Here is an 18,328-nt window from a genome sequence, read left to right as displayed (position 1 = left end):
CAGACCCCCGAGAGCCCAAGTCGAAGACCCAGACACAGATACAGATACAGATACAGACCCATTTGAAGTCCCAGACTTGTCATATCTCTCTTTTCTCCCAGCTTGTATTCAATCAATCACGTTTCGCTTATCGCCCACTCAGCATGGGAAAAAAGGAAAAGGCGGGGAGAAGATGAGGCTGCTGTTGAAAAATATGGCAAACAAAGGGCACAGAAATCCATGACCACAGACGTTTAATCTGCATCGTTTCGATTATTATGCAAACGGCAATGAAAGCAAACAATTTAGGAAACATATTTGGTAAACAATGAGCAGCGGACGCACAGAAACAAAGGTAAAATAAAATAATAGAAACACCAGCAAGTGCGTGCCTTAAAAATCACTTTGGGGGAAAGTTTGCTTTATGTGCATAATTACTGTGGGGTTTATTTCGCTTTAAAGTTTAAACCCACTGCGTAACCCACCCCCTTCGCACCCCCTCCCCGAAAGTTCGTGCCAAAATGCAGTTTTCCCTTTACAAACTTCTTGTTTGCTCAGTTGATTTGCCTTTTTGTTTGCCTTACTTCTTGTCTTGGTTTGTTTGCGTTTGGCACGTTGCTAATAAAGCAACTACGCGCCATGCTGGAAAAAAAAATCTCAAAAATTGCATAAAACGAAAAAATAAAACTGCAGTATATAAAATGCTCATATTTGTGCCATTGGTCCGAACGAGTTTTTGTGAAAGTACGGGTATCTAGCGGATAGTTAATACGAATTTACAGGCGGTCGCTTTGTATCACGATTGCACTCGATTCGGGTTCGGAATGGGATGGGATGGGCCAACAAGCCCCCGTGGCGCTGCAACACGTTTCTCTGTGCAATTTCTACCTCATTTTTTTTCGCCTTTTTTTTTCTTGCCCAGCCCCTGGCCGTCTCCTTTTGCACTTTATTGACAATTTCTTTTTTGTTTTCGCCGAACGTGCGTAGCTATTGTCGTTGCCTGTGGAAAACCACACAAAAACCGGCCACCGACTGCGTCGCGTTCAGGCGTCGACGGCATGTAATGAAATGCGAATTTCATTCATGGCAATTGGCTTTGAGTTACGTCTCGAATGGCGACGGACAAACAACATCCAGAAGAAGTGGATGCCATGGGGCAAATAGGACGCCTTATGTGCTGGGCCATTGAGAAAACAACATCAAATGAGCTTCTGAAAAACATCATAAAAACCATTTTTTTGTAAACCCATTTTTACTTTTTGGTATTAAATATTGCTAGTTTCTTCTATTTAATTAGTTTGTAATTAAATAATGATGACAACAACAATAACCCTATATTAGCCTTGTCGTCAGAACATTAAAACCAAATTACTCATGATCGCCTAAAATTAAAAATAAATTAGTCAAAATTTAAAGTTTAACTTTTTTATTTAAAACACAATCTGCAAACATTTAAAACTATCTCCAATTACAAAAAAAAATCCTCTTCGGTTCAAGATAGAAAACAACCCTTATAAATCATGTTTTCTAAAAATATCAAAGTAAACGGAAACACCAAAAATTTAAATATCCAAATGCTTTCTCTTGCCAGAACATTGAGTCATTTGTGAATTCCAGTATTGCGATCTATAGCGCATTTGAGTCATCTAACCAGAGGCTTTGTCACTTACCAGACCAGATCAGTCAAAGCTTTCGTTACCTAAAGCCTCTCGAATTACCGATTTACATTCCTAAGACTTCCCAGGCAACTCATATTTATATTATAACTGAAACCAAACACGTTTACAGAAATATTGCCGAAAAATAAGTAGGGGGCAGATCGAATGACATAAATATGTTTGTTTTTGTACACATTTCCGCTGCAATTTTTTTATCGTTGCGTTGCCCAAAGGAAAGTTGGCAGAAATTTCCTAAGCTCAGTTATTTAAATTAAGTAAAATACGTTCCGAATTATCCGCTAGGTGTTTATGCAAACGAGCGCACAAAAAGCAACAAAACAAAAATTGTGGCTTTAACGCAAAAATTTCACAGAGTCAGCGCCGGTCAAAACAGTTTTAAAAAGCCAGCTAAAAAAAATATGCCAGACGAGTAATAATTATCCAAAGAAATTATAGCCCCCCCGAGTGCTATGAGTGTGTGTGTGTTTTTGCATTGGCGAAATGCGAAGCTGAGAGGGTGCTCAAAGGTGCTAAAAGTTATGCTGCCAGACAGCGGATTATGAAATATGGAATGCCCCTTAAACAGGAGGACTCCAAGGAATTGATTATGCTGCCCTGCACACGCACTTTTCAAGGGTATTCCGTTTTCGGAGGTATTGATCCCCCGATTTGGAAAAAATATCATTTGGATTAAGATTTTTTGTCTTTTTTGGGAGCCGCTTAAACCTCTTCCGAACCATTTTTAAGCACAGTAATGTTCACTTTTCTAATCGGATTAAAATATTGTTCGAAGCAGCCCATTACTTACAGTAAGTTTATGAGATAATGCATAAGTAAAATTAATGGTTATGAAATATTTGTACATTTTTGTTTTTTTTTTATTATGAAGTCATATTCCGAGTTATTATTGCAGTTTTTAGAAAACTTACATATTTATTGATCAGGTTACACGATCGTTCACGATCGATTCAAAGAAATCCAAGGTATTGTTTAGTTGCAAAACCCAAGAAATGCATTCTAACTCGCCTTGGCTGTTGCATTTTTGCAGGCCTATTGATCGTCAGTATTAGCCGCAGCTTGTTAACCCGTTTGCAGACCGAGTAAAAAGGGAATGGGAAATGCAATGCATAGGAAAAAAGGCAACAAAAAAGCAAAAGGCTCCCTGCGAGCTATGAACCCCCATTATTGAAGATCTTGTTGTTTTTGTGCGATGATGTACGATGGTGTAACTTACCCGTGCTGTTTGCAATCCGTACTCTATGTTGTTGCTGTTGCAGTTTCTGGCCGAGTAGATGAGGCTGCTGCAGTTGCGGTTTCAACTGACTGACAGTCGTTGGCAGGAGGGGGCGTTCCAGGTATCGTTATCGCTTCCAGTGCGTTTTGCAGTCAGCTCTTTTTTAAGCTATGTATGTTTCGATTTACCTAAGCACTTCACTTGGAAGAAAAAAAACCATGAATCACTTGCACGTTTTTCGGTGTTATTTGCTCGGCATTATTTGCTTGTTAATTGGTTTCGTTGTTGCTGAATATCGGTCGCAGTATTATTCTTTTTTGTGGTTTGGTTTGGTTTTGGTCGTTTAGAAAGTGGGTTAACTGACAGAGAAGCGCGCGCCTCTTTAGATGCGCCCTATGCAAATGGCGGATATTAATTCGATTCGAGATTTATTTCGATTGGTGGCAAATTCCAACTTGGTTCAACTTTGTATTTCAGCGATACACCGATGTATAGATAGGTACACTCCGATCGCTGCGTTTAGCGCTACAACTTGAGATTCCGCTTGAGACGTTTGCACTCCAACTCGATTCGCTCGCGACTGATCGTGCGGCATTTGCGGACCCCGATCACGAATGTGCACCTCCGAGACAAGTTAAGACGCGCTGCGGCTTTTGCTTCGCTAAAGGTGCGCTCAGGTGAGCGGCGAAGAGGAAACGAGATTTGAGCGGCGGTTAAAAGCTTTCTTAACGGACTTTCGTGAGCCAGAAGAGAGCACTGCTTGAATTCTCTCTGAAGGAGAAGAACAGAGTGGCTGTGATGGGACTTTTGAATAATGCCAGCCGGCCGTTAAATAATATACTAAGGCGATACGGATGATCGTGAAAATCCAGAATAAATATACTAAAAGTTCGGACTCAAACCAAAGTGTGGTTGTGTGATAAACTAAATCTGACAAGGTGGCAATGTTGTACAATTACATTTGATGGAGCTCTGCCACCGCCCACCTGAGGGCGCCTTTGCAGTTAGCGAGTGCCACCTCCAAGCTGAGTAGAGACTCCTCTATCAAGAACAACCACCTTGAATATAACATTTATTTGAATTTAAAAAAAAAATGGTTTGCAGATCCTGGCAGATTTAAAATAATTAATTAAACAATAAAATACATACAATTATTCAAGATTTTTCTTTCAAAAAAACTACTTATTTCGTTTTTCCTATTATTTTCTTATTAGTTTTCCTTTCTGTTTCTTTGCCCAGCTAGTCATAAGATTTATATAAAATCGATGCTTCTGAATAAAATTATCCTATGGGATCAAAAATATTTCATTTTCTGACTGACTAAATGACACCGTCTAAAAACAGCCAATGACATCCCTAAATAAGCCATCCACCTTCATTTGAAATGAATTTAATTTGGGTAATTTACTTCAACGTGGTTTACATTTCGAATCAACGGATGACCAACGACTGCCAAGCGACGGAGTCCTCCCTCCAGAGGATGCTTAATGGTGTCCCTGGGCCTCGGCCTCCAGCTGCTCCTTGGACTTGTAGCCGACCTGCTCCTCGGGGGTGTGGGGCCAGAAGGTGGGCTTGTTGATGGGGTCCAGAGAGTTCTCGGGGAATGCGTCGCGGTAGTCCTCCATGGTCATCTGTTCGTAGGGCAGCAGCGACTTGAGATGGGCAATCTCCTTCTGGTAGTTCTGGATGCGCTGCTCGGAGGCCTTCTTGTAGGCATCGATCTCGCTCTGGGAGGCCTTGATCTCGGCATCCACCTGGGGCGACACCTTGTCCTGGGGATAGGGCACCTTCAGGGCATCGTACTGCTTCTGGAAGGAGTCCACAAGTCCGGCCACCGGGATCAGCTTCTTGTAGTTGGCCCAGTCGATCTGGGGCGGGCACTCGGGATTGGCCAAAACGGCGCGCACATAGATGTCCGACTTGGTCTTGAAGGCGCCGAAGCTGCTCTTCTGATTGGCGGGCACACGCTCGGCGAGAGCGGACCAGTTAACCGAGGATTGGGCGATGCGGCGGGCGGCCATTCTGCACAAGAACTGGAAGACAACAACAAAGGCGGATGAGGTTAGGTCTTTGCTGGCAGAAAGTGGTAAAGCTTTTTGGAGGTGTCCCCAGCACTTGGTTTAGTTAGGGTGCCTGGATTATTCAACAATTGATGGTTCTTTGCTATATTCCCCTGGCATAACACACGGAAAATTATGCCTGCAAAAATTATGTAATTTTTCTTAACCGCAGTACTTTCACTGGGTTCTCCGGCGCAAATAACCATTTTCTACTCTTCTCTTCAAGGTCTTTAGATAAATCACTTGCTTCGCCTGGCAGACCACCTTGATTTAATATTTTTAAGCACCTTTTTAAGCAACGTACTTATTTTTTAAAGAGAAAATATGAATTTCTGACCCAGCACCAACACTTACACTTTGAGTACGAGTGTGACCACAGCTGGTGGGAATACCAAGTAATTTTCTAACTATACCAGGGCTGCAGCTTTTTCGATAACTTTTTAGCAAGTATTTAAACCTCTTACAAATATTGGTCACTTTATCAGCTGTTAGGCAATAAAAAAACAGCTCGTGTTTTATTTAGTTTAAAGTGTGTAAATATTGCGATTATCAATTAAAATGCTGCTGAAACAGTTGCCGCAGGCGGTTCAGCAAATTCGCTGCATTTCCTCGGCCACAACCGCGGTAACCAGACTGCATCGCTCTGTTTACTGCCGGCTATATCCCACTGTCGTTGTTCAGCCCGATGGATCCACGATAAACATACGCTATCACGAGCCGAGGAAGATTATCAAGGTAACAAGGATAGCAAAACATTTCATATGAAGTATAATTAACATGTTTACTTGTCAGCTTCCCTTGGATCTGAGCACTTTAACCGACGCCGAGCGGAGAGCTCGTCTGGAGGCCCGAAAGCCGCGCAAGAAGGTCAAGATCATGGAGGAAGTGGAGGACAACTTCAATGCCAAGAAGTACATGAAGTACATCAAGAAAAAGTAGTCGCATTTAATTGTTAAATAAAACATAAAAACTTGTTATATAAGTTTAAATTAAAATTAACTAATTGGGCATAAATATCGATATATCGAACGCCAACGGTATCGTCCGCGGTTGGTGTCCATGATAAAACATCTATCGCTGAACGGTCACCTTAAAGCCTCTCCCGCCATCTGTAGAAAATTGTGATTTTAAACGTGCAGTTGAACGAAGGGATTTATGCTGGGCTTATTCACGACAATGTTTGTCTCGTTCATATATTAATATATATTTTTTAATGGGACTTGTTTTGATAATACGCCTTTAGAAGTCCGAAAATACTGACAACTGATCACAACGGGTTGAAAATGCATCAGAATAAATTGTTGTCCATTGCTGAAATTTTCTGTTAAATTTTAAACATGATAATATCAATAAATGGATTTTTTTTTGAATAAAAATAAATATTTATATCGTGATATTTTCTTTCCCTGCGAGAGTGCCGCGGATAGGCCTAGCGGGGACACCTACCGCCGTGTGACCGGTCTAAAAAATACCGCGATAAAAATACCGTATAATACCAAAATGAATATTTCGGCGTTATCGGCCATACAAAAACTGTCCACATTATACAGTGCACATCGCCCGACGGTCACTCTAATCGAGACGAAAAACAAAAGCGGACGTTGGCTGCGCGTCGCTCCCGAAAAACAGTTAATTTGTGGACGCTTTTTCGCGAGTGCAGACATAAATAAACCATCAAGTCTTGTGCTCCATTCCAGACTAGATAATCGGTTAAGGCCAATGTGAATCCAATAAAACAAAGAAGTGTCGCCCTGCGTCGGCGGAGAAATGTTGAATGGACAGTCGCGTCTAACAAGAAAACAAGTACACACAACACAGCCATCGAGTGCACATAAACAAGACGAGACGGCCAACGCAGAATCAAGTGAAAACCTATTTTAAAACGCCGAGCTATATTTATTTTGTTGACGCTCAGGATTTTCGGTGTTTGCAACTGAATGTCTGCGAGTGCGTGTGAGTGCGCGAGTGGCAGTGTGTGGGTTGCATACCACGGCGAATGCGAATAACTGCAATTGCAATAGAGAGCAGACACATACACACATAATTGGATTATGGCCACACGGCAATAAGAACAGAAAGGAGAGAGCAAAACCGAGAGAGCAGTCGCCAAAACCAAACGGGTAAATAAATAGTATTAGCAGGAATCGGTTAAAGCCCAGAATTAGTGGATTAGCTTTGCTGACAGCAACTGTTATCGGTGGCATTTCCGTGTCAGTGTGTGAGTGTGTGTGTGTGCGGAAGCAACCTAGAGATGGGGGCCTGACCTTAGCTTTCGCACACTGCCTGCCAAAAGTTTCCACCCGCTGCTTTCGCTGCATCTCAGAAAACGAGCTTAGCTTGTGGGGAAAGGTATTAGTTCCTATGTTTCTGAGGGAGTTTTAAATAAAATATATGTTGTCTGGTAATGTTTAATTGAGTTTTAACTTAGAATCAAGCTTGTAGTTTTAATAGCAGTATTACCTTCATTTCATCTTATTTTAAGAGACCAATTTTGGAATTTTTTTAAAAATATATTTGTACCTTCGTTTAATCAAGCTCCAGATTTCAAAGTTCAACCGTCCGTTTAAAAAAGGTTGATTAATTTGTTAATACTCAAATAAAAAAATTATTGAAGTAAACGAGGCATATATCCAAATCTCTTTTAAACATCATACGATCTAATTTTAAAAGTACATATTGCATCTGTTTTTCCTAAAAAGTCAACAGCTGCAATTACACCCTTAGGGTATTTTTTACCATTTACATATTCACATCAATCGAACCTGTTGTCACCATTCGATGCACTCAAAATCTGGCTCATCTCTAACACGTGCGTGTGTGCGAGCGTCTGGAATTTTCAATTTTAAATTCGTAATGGGGAAGGTCTGGTGCGAAGGGGAGCGTAAATATTTTCGTAAGCAGCGGAAATGTAAAAATAACACAAACACATTTGCAACTTATGAGGAAGATGCTTCCGATGTTGTGTGTTTTCCCATCTCTCGCTCTCCGAGTTTCTCCCTTTTTTCCGATTCAGCGGAAAGACAGTTTTCCACGTAAAACTGCGACAGATGTTCATCGGTTCATTATAACGGATCGAGAAGCTATAGCTCCCAATACGAATGCATCTTCCACTTGGGTTTCACACTGAAATGCAGCTGCCCTATTGGGATTTTGCCGGTTTGGTGGTTGCTGCTACTTGCTACTGCTGCATTTTTGTGGTGCTTTTCTTTTTCGATGTGGTCTTTCGTGGTGTTTATGAAATTAACAATAAACTCCCCCGTACTTCCGCCCTTCGCAGCCGGCTGTTAATGCTGCCTAAGCTAATTTGTTTTCATTTGTGTGTGCCCGCATAGAGGGGAAAAAAATAAATAAAATAGAATAAAACCATTTGTGCTCATTCTCCGCACCCTTCTGCTGATTTTGTTTGGTTTTTGCACCTCCTTCAGCTGCATTCATCAAGTGTTTTGTTTTGTTCGATCTTCTAATGGGACTTGCACTTGAGGCTGAAAATAAACCCACTTTCGATGTCGTTCTAGTTGGGTCTCTGCGATCCTAAAGTTCAGGTTATTTTTAAGGCGGATAGTTTTCTGCCGATCGATGGGCGATGGGCGGCACGTGAGCCCGTTCCCACCCCCCGAAATCGGAATGGCTGCCAATTAGTCGAAATGCCTAAATGGCGCAGTAATCGTTGGACATTCAGAAATAGTTTAGAAACGACCGTTCTGTACCGAAAGAAAGTGAAATTCGTTGGCCGGCTAATTAAGCTTATCTTATGCTTTCAGCCGAACATTCCGCTGACTTTGAATTTATTTAGGAGATTTGTATATTTCTCCTCGCTTTCCATTTCGTTGCGTGAATCACTTGTTTTAGGGTCTCGAAAAAAAGACTGTACGATAAAGCCTCACACCTTCGATGGGCTTGGAATTTATTCAAAATACACAAATTTACATAGATTCTTTTTTCATTTTTTCTTTATTTGTAAATAGGCATAGAGGTATAGCTATGGAGCGGATGCAGGCAGCACCTCCCCGGTTGAATGAGTTGGTAGTTTTTCCGAGTGTGGGTGTATCTTTCAGATAGCCAGCGATATATAGGCGTAGAAGAATTTATGAGCGCGACAACGACATGAATTTCATTCAGTCTTTGTTGTTTCTGTGGGCCCAAGAGTGTGCCATGTCCCATTTTCCACTTCTTTTTTTTTCTTTCTTTGCTTTTTCGTTTTTGTTGTTCTTTGATAATTTTGCTCTGGCTCTGCGCCTCATCTCTTTGTTTATAGAAATTTCTTCTTCTTTGGCTGCCTTGGCTTCTTTTCGCCGTCTCGGCGTCTTTGTTTTTCTTTCTACACGGCGGCAGTGGGCATGAAGTGGCATTTTTTTCTTGTGCCGCTGACCAACTTTCCTTTTCATTAACGCTTTTTTTGGGATCTATACTTCCTGAACGCATCAGTTCTCGGGGCATTATATTATATGCTCCCTACTTGAACGTGTCTGCAGAGCAAATCATTTCCAATTTCATAACCAAGATTTATGCCTCTTTAATGGCCCAGCTGGAACGGAGTGTGTATTGCACACAATTCTCCAGGCACGCGCCTACGTAGGCGAAGATGCGATGATGATGATGAAGAAGATGGTGTAGATGATGACGGTGGTGGCCACGACGACCCTTGGCCCCATAAAAATGCAACTTGATCTCTCGCACAGCAACAGAGTCACCGCAGTCGGCAGCGGTTTATTGACTCAAACCTTGTGGCGTTTAACGGTTCAACATTCGATTTGGATGGAGAATGCCTCAAACGCCATCAAAATCTAATGGAGATAAGTGGTGTGCTGAAATTAATTTCATTGGTTTCTCTCTGCCAAATAATTTGGCAAAAAGCGAGCCTGGTATGCTAACAAATATTTTAATAAATCGATTCCATTTCGAATGATTAATAGAGTAAATATTTGGGGAAAATTGTGCTTTAAACTACAGTTGAGTTTCTATAACTCTAAGTAGACTACATATTTCTAAGTTATTGAGGTCGTTTTCTAAATTGTTTGCACCCAAAAACGCTCTTCTTTTTTAGATTTTTAAATTTAATTCAGCTGCTACCTGCTCTAAAGGCATTTAATCTTCGTGGAACTGCTGTCTTTTCGGATTGCAGCATTCCGTTGTGGGGCTCATCATCTATTTTCCATATGTTTGGCAACAACTGACCTTTGTTTGGCTGGCATTCCTATTAAAACATAAATATTTTGATGCTCTGGTGTGGTTTTCCACACGAGATAAATAGTTTGGAACGTGATGTGAAAATTTATGCATGGCCCCATTGAAAGAGTCGAATAAAAGGGGCTGTCTAAGTGTTTTTCTCGACTCGATAGATTTGCTCACCCAAATCGGAACCCCCCTCCTCATCATCAACAGCCAAAAATCGTTGCTTGGGGGCCTTGACTTAGTTTGCGGAGCGTGCTAAACTCCGTTTTGTGGGCCACGGAATGGATTTCCCTCCTCATCGGTGGCGTATACTCTCTCTCCCCAGCGAACTCTTCTCCAAGTTGATCCAAGTTTAATGTTTACTATTTTTTACAACAATATTTAACTTTGCAACTCATTAGGTTTTATGGGAACTTTCACAACTGGCTGTGAAGATAACACGTATTCATTTCATAGCTCAAAACGAGATAATTTGACAAAGACCTGTCCGTAATTGGACAACTGTCGTCGGGGGCGTGGCGGAAAGCGATCCTTAGGTAATCGTGGGGCAGGCTGCTATTAAATCGAAGCCAGAGCCAAAGCCACAACCTTACTTTTTCCGCTGCCACAACTCTTCGCTTCTCTTCGTTTGTCATGGCGCCTAATGAAGTGTAGCACTTTTTCCCCGGCCGCTTCATTTGGCCAAAAGCTTTCGTTGTCGTCGATTGGCAGCGGTTAGCCGCAATTGACCCTAATTATGGCCTGCTGCCGGCTTTAACTTCGACTTCAACTGGCTGTTTGGACAGATTTCGCAAAGGAGGAAAGACACACAAAAAATACAAAATGCCAAATACCAAAAACCGAATAGCAAATCTCAATTCGCATAACTTCCCCGTTTGTTTGCCGAGTGCAAAAATGTGCTTGGTAATTTGTGTTTTATTTTGACTTTGGCCAGACGGAAAAGTGAGAGCTGTAGCTCTGTGTTCGCCCCTATCATTATCATTATGTCGAAATTTGGTGTAATTATTTTGTTATAGTTTTAATTGTGAGCTGGCTCTTTTGTGTTATCTCCAACATGATCGCCTTTTGGCCACTCGCATGATCCTTTACGAGCCCAATTTGAGCTGGCTGATTTAATTTTTTGTCGCCCGAAAGCTATTTCTCTGTATCTTATCGCCGAATATATATGGTTGCCCGTGATAAGGAATGGCAAATCAAAAAATTCCAACCTGTTGCCGTTGTTCGCCGGTATTATAGCACACAAATATTTGGTTATATCATTTCCAAACTTATCTCTAGAGTGGAACCGAATGGTTCGCGGTGGGTGGTGGCGGTAGTGGTGGTTTTCCGATTGTGGAACCCTCGACCTCCCTCGTGGATTCCGCCTCCTTCAACCCACTCAAACCGACTGAACCGACTTGGTTTTCAAGCTCGAGGCCAAGGTTTCGGTGATCGTGTTTATCTCAATTATTTGCTGATGAACTGAACTCATTTGCTCCCCAAGCCCCCGGCGAGACAACGAAAACAAACGACGACAAAAGTCAGCGAAATGATAACCAAATTGCTGCTAAATTACATTGTTTGTTCGGCACAAAAAAAGGCAAAAGCAGAAAAGAAGTCTGTTGGTTTTGTGAAAATGATCGTTCGTGCGTTTTATCGCACTTGAAAACTCGACGTTATCAAGTGGCAACAAAACCTGTACATACGTATATTTAGTATTATGTGGTTATCACCGCAAGGTGTCCGGCTGATAAGCAAAACTTTGCCAATGTAGTCGACTTTGACCCTGAATATTTATTAGCAAATTCGAGCTAGGTCGATTAATTCATTCTTGTTAATTTGCGATGTTTCTTTTCGCGGTGTGCTAATCCTAAATGTCTACAGAAACTGGTATGATAAATAAAACGGTTTAAGGTTTAAAATAGAGCACCGATTTCTTGGTACCCTAATCTTATTAAAAGTTTAATATTTTCTTTATAAAAAGTCTTATCAGCCTTTTTGGAATCCGAATCTTGTCTTAATCTTTGCCAATTCACTATTCAAAGTATTAAACGATTTGGTTTTCTTAGTCTTTTAGGCTTTATAAATTGCCTTGTCTGGATTTCTGTCCCTTTATTCTTTGTAAATATCTCGAGTTCCTGTTTTCCAGAATTTATTGCTGGCACTTGGTTATTACTTTCAGCGGCGCGTGACAACAGAAAATAAGGCGAATTCTTTGAAGTATTTTAATTTGCACCCCATAAAAAAAGAATAAACACAGAAATGTTGATCACGCGCCCCGCTTCGTCGGTTTTTCGAACAAATATATATACCTACCTACCTATAGACGTATTTATTTACATTTCATTAGAGCGACGAGATTGATTGAATTATCTTAACTTGTACCCTTTGCTTGCCTTTTTCCAGACTTCCAACTGCGAGCGCTTCCAGTGCAGCTTCCACAACTGCAACGTGCCAAGAATATCGAAGAACAATCCAATACATTCCAGAAAACCGATAATACACAACCAACTAAGTACACAAGTTTCCATTACGAAGCAAGTAACAGTGATTGATGATAGTTAGTTCTCACAGTTTTTTTCTTGTTTCAAAATTTTGAGAGTTGTCAAACTCGGTCCTATGGGTCCGATAAATGTTTCGTGCTGCGTTCCATAAACAAACACTAAAAATATCATCCGTAGAACAAATCGTGCCCGTCCCCCTTACCGTCGCGTTAACCGCCAATCATTGTGTTATCATGGACGATACCATGCTGTAGCCGAGAGCTCCAGCATCAGCCGAACTACACAGATCCTACAGATCCATTATCCACAAGCAGGCAAGGCAAGGTCGCCAAACGCCAAAAGCCGAAAGCAAACCAACTTTACACACACATCCGGATACGACAGCAACATACGTCGTAGCTGATAAACATGAGCCTGAATCAGCACAGTGGCCCCGGTCCGCCGTCGGAGATCTGCGGATTATCGGTGGACCAGGTGGACTCCTCAATGTCCGCCCCGTCGCCCTTTGTCTGGCCCAGCACAGCGGGTATGTGCAGCTCCACCGCCACAACAGCCACATCCAATGGAGAGGCCATCGGAGAAGCTCCCGTGAAACATCAACCGCTTCACAACGGCGGATGGATCGGGATGGGTCTGCCGCCGGCGCCCGTGTCGCGGACCATATCATCGGATCGCCTGGTCACCGGCAGCTCATGTCGGGCGCTGCGTCATGCCGTCTCGGCATTATATTCCGTGGATGACTTCGTCAAGGAGAAAATTGGATCGGGATTTTTCTCAGAGGTTTACAAGGTAAGATAAGAAAAATTTCAGGAATAAGTGTATTCGTTTAAGGATAGGGAATCAATGCATCAATCTATAAATTCTATGTTCATATAAAAAGAAATCTCAGATAAAAGATAGCGTTCTGCGAAAAGTAGTATGTCAAAGATAAGAAATATTTTGGCATACAATGATCAATTTGTTAACTACCTTTTCTCCGTGCAATTACTTGTAAGATCCATCCAGATACATCGCCTCGTCATGTCGAGCTATTGAAATCGCTCGAGTGGCAGCCGGTGAGCCTGTCAAAAGACAGCTGTTGTTCCCACAATTGAGCATCATATTTTGATGGCACTTTCATTTTCGCAAGAGTAACACCCGCCAACGGTAACAAAGCCAAACAAATACGATTATTTACACAATTTTAATTAAACTTTAAAATTTTTGTAATTACTCAATAGGTATTGTGGCGGTTGCTCGCTCGTTCGTTCGGCTCATCATTCATTATCATCATCATGGGGCCGCATCCCCCTCTGTCTCTCTGGGCTAAAATGAAACAAAATTGCAAAACAATGGCCCAGACCACACCAGACTTGATTTGAAAAAATCCAAACCCATTGCCACTGCAGCTTAGCTGGGAGCTATAAAATTCCGAGACGGAGAGCTCATGAAAAACGCATTCGAACTGCAGTGAAACCGTGTGTAAAAATTAATAGCGTTTAGTTTCAGCTTCGGCCCAACACTTAAGAGTGTAATCGGCTTTGTGTGGGGTGCTTTTGGTGTTTTTGGGCATTTCGCTTGCGGCTCGGAACGGTTGTTGGCCCCAAAAATTAATAAGTTGCAACAGATGTGGTGCATATGATGCGATGCATGGAGGAGGAGGGCCTTTGCCTCCCATCGAAGCACGACCGGCACAAAGACTTTGACATTATGGCTTTCCAATTACGTAGGAATTAGTGACGGTCAAATGATTATGCAATCAAGCGGTGACATTGGTAGTGAAGTGCACGGCCATCTAGATGGATAAGTGCACAGATCATAAATTAAAAGGGAAATGAAAATGAAAATTGAAATCGAAATCAATGTGACACCCAGTTTTTTCTGAATGAATTGACAACTCTTTCTCGACTTGTATTGAACTTTCTCATCTATTTTTTTGAGATATTTTGCCGTCTCAATGGATGAATGAAAACGGTTTCACTTTCATTTTCGTTTCTTTAAGTGATATTTACACATTTCTTTGCTCGTATGTTTATTGTGTTTCACGGGCATTATTCGGTTATTTGTTGCCATTATTTTCCCCAGCTTTCCCATCACTAACAAAGGCGCTCGGTCGCTACCCTTACTTGCAATTATATTTCAGTTGTCTAATGAAAGTGCACAAAGTGCTGCGGCTAAATGGAAATCTCTTCCATTCATTGGAGCCGCACAACACAACAGTCGAATCCTTGACTCTTCTATCTATTCATGTGCGCATATTCTAATGCCGCAAATTGCATGCGAGTTGCGCGTATCTCATGGATACTTGCGGCGGTGAATGACCGACCTGTGGGTCTGTTTTTCTACCTTTCCGGGGAGACTACCTGCTGATTTGCATAACTGCTCGCCATTCTCAGTTCCCAGTTCCCTATTCACTATTCACTGTGGAATAAATTGCTGCCGTGCATCCCGAAGATAAACTCCAGACCATCCAACCAACCGACCAACAACGGCCTGTTTATTTGCGTGTGAAGTGCGTTCGATTCCATTCCATTCGGATCCATTCGATTCGATTGCATTTCCGCATTGTAATGCGCCAGCTGCCAGACAATTAATGGCTGCAGCAGAACTTCACTTCACTCCTTTTCCTATCGATGATATAAAAAAAGGGGAAAGAAATAATTGAAAGCCAGCCCCCGATCATTCGGTTAGAGTTAATTAAATTGCCAATAAATTCAAATCAATATCTGCCTAATGACACCATCAATTTGTGGGTTCAGCGGCGTCAAGTGCACGCTTGGATTTTCATCTCGAACCGCCACGCTTTTGGCCCCAATTTCCCCCCAAAGATATTTCGAAATGAAGAATCTCTTCGAGATTTATTTTTGGCCCTGGCTGCTGCTCACTTGAATTGCGTGTCAAGGCAGCCGCGAGAAAGATATCAAACGGAGGAGAAGCTGGCGCGTTCCCACTTTGATTAAAACTCTTTCACAATTTCCCATCTATTTCCATCTGTTGCGTGCAACGAATGCCAACTGTAAACGATGCGGTTCAGCTGCAAGATATAGAAGTTGGCGGATTTGAACCTCACACCGATGGGGTTAATCAGCCGGGAAAGTGTACATAAAAGTGGAGAAATTAATAACGGATAACCTCTGCATATCCCGGGTTTTAATCAGTCAGGAACCGTTTTGATTCGGTCACGGCTCAAGTGCTAAAAATGTATATCAAAATCACAACATAATTCACTTAAATCATGTCGTATAAGGAAACCGCCAAGCCAACACAAAATTTGCTCGGACATAAATCAGGAAAAACTTGGTTATTCGTTTAACTTTTGTTTCTCTTTTTTGGTTTTTAGTTTTTCAGTATTATTTTTTTTGCTTTTTGTAAGTAAGTGTTGTTAGTAAGTGGGCCAAAAGCAACGGTGAATGCATAACGCCGTGCTAGTGTAGACGGCACTCAAGCAGAATGGGAGTAGAGTAGAGTTGAGTTGAGTAGAGTGCTTAGTATTTATTTGATAACTATAGTAGACACAATGCACCAGGCACCTGCCTCTGCGGCTCCTATTTTTCTACAAATTGCGAGCTGTCAGCAAAGACAAAGGGGATCGGATCGCCATGCTGGCTGCAATTTGTTAGTTGCACTCTTTGGCATTAAATTTATTATGTAAAATGATATGTATTTTGAGCCAGGAGACCTCAAAACCATCCTCTCGAAAGTGCAAGACAATTGCTGGTGGTAGGTGGTTTTGTTTTCTTGGTGTTGCTGCCAGTGAAAGTTCTAAATTGCAATTGGAGAACTGAAAACTGAAATTGGGTTAGGCGATGGCAATTAGATTAGGGCCAGGCGAAATCGTACTCCACAGAGTCGGCTGCCTTTGCATGATTATTCTTTTTTTTTTTTTTTTTTTTTTTTTTTTGTTTCTAAAAGTGTTCCACTAAGCGGTCTTGGTAAAGTGAATGTATCTCCAATGGCCGGCACGGGCACGGGCATCCTGTTGAGGCGACTAGTCTGCTCTTGACCAGCTACAGTTTTGTGACCAAAAAGCAACATCAGACAATCCAATCCGCAGCCAATTGACATTGCACCGCCGGCAATCGTTGCGAATTGATGAAAGTAAACATTTAAGTAGAACTAAATAAGTTGATAGTGGCATTCGATAGACGGATGGCTTGCAGTCGTCCGTTGCCATTGCCGCAATTTTTTTTCTGTTTTTTTCCCCCATTTTCTTGGCCATCTTGGCTTTCAGAGCCCGGCTTTGTATCTTTTTGCATTGCAACCGTGTTGATGTTCACGCGAAATTGATTGCCATAAATTATGCAAAGTTTGCATTCTCGTTGTTGCAGCTTGCAGCTTTTGCAGCCTGTCGGTGAATTGGTGCGCGGCGGCATTTAGAAACTGCAACAGCAACATCGGCCGCTGCAACTGCAACATCTGCATTGGTCCGGGAGTGGTTCGTTGCTTGGTTCGTTTCTTCCGCTGGCCACTCGGCAACTTTTTTCCCTCATGCTGCACACATTTTCCATCTTCGATTTGGTCTTACCATTTCGCCAAACAATTTTTCAAATGATTTTGATCTTTTGTTGTTGCTTTTGCCTGTCTGTTGGTTGTTTGTTACTTTTTGCCGGCCAGGCAAACATTCGGTTACAGTTACTTTTGATGTGCATGCAAATGTTTACACAAAAACGAACATATCCCACAGATATTCCCTCTATATTTCTTATAGACGAACCTTGATGCGCCCCAATTAATTTCTCTCCGCTTTTAATGCATCTTCCAGATGAGCTTGATTAATCAAACCATTAGGCCTAGGCTAAAAATATAGTTGGCTAAATCCAAGCCTCAGGCCTATAAAACTGAGAAATTTAAAATCAATTTACATAACAAGGGGCATTGTCTTTGTTTCGAAAAAAAGTAAAAGTGCTTAACGCACTAATCAGGCAATTTCAATAACAAAAGCCCCCCGCGAAAGAAAACCCAAACTATTTTTGCACTCTTTGAACGCGAATTGCAAACAAAACAAGTTATGCAATGGCCCAAAAATATACAGCTAAATATTTACCGTAAACACTTAACAAAAAGCAACGAAACGAAAATATTTGGTTTCCTTTCAAGCATCTCCCCAAATCGCTATGCAGCTAATTAAGTTATAATACTTAACGAGCCGCAAATCTCACTGCTCACTCACTTTGCGATCGGATTGTATTGGATGGGATCGCCCACGTAGAAAACCTGTGTGCTTTTCGCTTTTTTTGGTAATGGCGCCGAGAACGAGTTTCGCACTGGCTACCGCCGATTTGCCCAATTTGAATGTGATACATAATAAAACCATGTTAATGCGTTAATTGATTGGACTCGGACTCGTAAATATCATTTTGAAATAAATATGCAAATATTTGCGCTTTGTTTTTAGCCTCGTCGTGGGTAGTGGAGCAATTCATTCATTAATAGATTTATTGATGTGTGACAGAATGCTCTTAGTCACTGCAATAGTGTTTGTTGCGAAATGCGAGAGAATTTCACAATCCAATCGATAAGCGCAAACAATCAGTTATTTATTGTTTGTAGTGCAAAAGCGGGGCAGGTAATTTATGAAATCACCTATCCCCATTAATTCGGTACGGCTACCCAAATTTGTCAAAAAATTATCTTCAAACATTAAGCAAATGTGTTCATAATTAATCCAATTGAAGGTTCATTTGTTGAGCAAACATTCAATATTTTGCATTTTTGAGGATTTGGCGTTTCTCTGCTTTGATTTGACGGCGACAGCTGCGTTGT

General features: G+C 41.6%; 4 protein-coding genes and 1 long non-coding RNA gene across 7 annotated transcripts in view; 2 read left to right on the top strand and 3 right to left on the bottom strand.

Annotated features, from left to right (window-relative positions):
- The window catches only part of LOC108057483 (serine-rich adhesin for platelets), a 35,846-nt gene extending 32,204 nt beyond the window's left edge, over positions 1–3,642 (bottom strand). The window contains exon 1 of the mRNA XM_017141756.3: positions 2,872–3,642. The gene's annotated coding sequence lies outside the window, so the exon portion shown is untranslated. The remainder of the gene's footprint in view (positions 1–2,871) is intronic.
- A 603-nt stretch (positions 3,643–4,245) lies between these two features.
- Positions 4,246–5,354, bottom strand: ATPsynD (ATP synthase, subunit D). Of its 2 annotated transcripts, none has more exons than XM_017141716.3 (2): positions 5,286–5,354; positions 4,246–4,904 (listed from the first exon to the last, which is right to left on the bottom strand). In XM_017141716.3, exon 2 carries the CDS (start codon positions 4,890–4,892, stop codon positions 4,356–4,358), a length of 537 nt encoding a protein of 178 aa, XP_016997205.1. In that variant the 5' UTR covers positions 4,893–4,904; positions 5,286–5,354; the 3' UTR covers positions 4,246–4,355. The 2 variants fall into 2 exon arrangements, with proteins under 2 accessions (XP_016997205.1, XP_016997204.1); XM_017141715.2 differs by having other exon boundaries at positions 5,236–5,307.
- A 55-nt stretch (positions 5,355–5,409) lies between these two features.
- mRpL55 (mitochondrial ribosomal protein L55) lies at positions 5,410–5,913 on the top strand. Its single transcript, XM_017141721.3, has 2 exons — positions 5,410–5,666; positions 5,724–5,913. The coding sequence occupies exons 1-2, from the start codon at positions 5,490–5,492 to the stop codon at positions 5,868–5,870; spliced, it is 324 nt and encodes a 107-aa protein (XP_016997210.2). The 5' UTR covers positions 5,410–5,489; the 3' UTR covers positions 5,871–5,913.
- A 586-nt stretch (positions 5,914–6,499) lies between these two features.
- The window catches only part of cdi (center divider), a 49,573-nt gene continuing 37,744 nt past the window's right edge, over positions 6,500–18,328 (top strand). For both annotated transcript variants that reach the window (XM_017141751.3, XM_017141750.3), the window contains exons 1-2: positions 6,500–7,051; positions 12,489–13,375. In XM_017141751.3, coding sequence (XP_016997240.2) covers positions 12,995–13,375 — 381 coding nt within the window. In that variant the 5' untranslated portion in view covers positions 6,500–7,051; positions 12,489–12,994. The remainder of the gene's footprint in view (positions 7,052–12,488; positions 13,376–18,328) is intronic.
- Positions 8,321–11,065, bottom strand: LOC138913648 (uncharacterized). Its single transcript, XR_011419460.1, has 3 exons — positions 10,281–11,065; positions 10,002–10,125; positions 8,321–9,715 (listed from the first exon to the last, which is right to left on the bottom strand). It is a non-coding gene; the product is annotated as an uncharacterized lncRNA (long non-coding RNA).

This window comes from Drosophila takahashii, chromosome 3R, assembly GCF_030179915.1.
Source record: "Drosophila takahashii strain IR98-3 E-12201 chromosome 3R, DtakHiC1v2, whole genome shotgun sequence".
Classification (NCBI taxonomy): Eukaryota; Metazoa; Arthropoda; class Insecta; order Diptera; family Drosophilidae; genus Drosophila; species Drosophila takahashii.
Note: the sequence above shows the minus strand (reverse complement) of the source record. Positions and strands in the feature narration are given on the sequence as shown.

What these genes read in the sequence shown, in the direction of transcription:
- mRpL55 (XM_017141721.3), top strand. Translation starts at nt 5,490, where the DNA reads ATGCTGCTGAAACAGTTGCCGCAGGCGGTTCAGCAAATTCGCTGCATT. An exon ending in AGCCGAGGAAGATTATCAAG is followed by an intron (nt 5,667 to 5,723) that starts GTAACAAGGATA and finishes TTTACTTGTCAG; the next exon opens with CTTCCCTTGGATCTGAGCAC.
- ATPsynD (XM_017141716.3), bottom strand. Translation starts at nt 4,892, where the DNA reads ATGGCCGCCCGCCGCATCGCCCAATCCTCGGTTAACTGGTCCGCTCTC.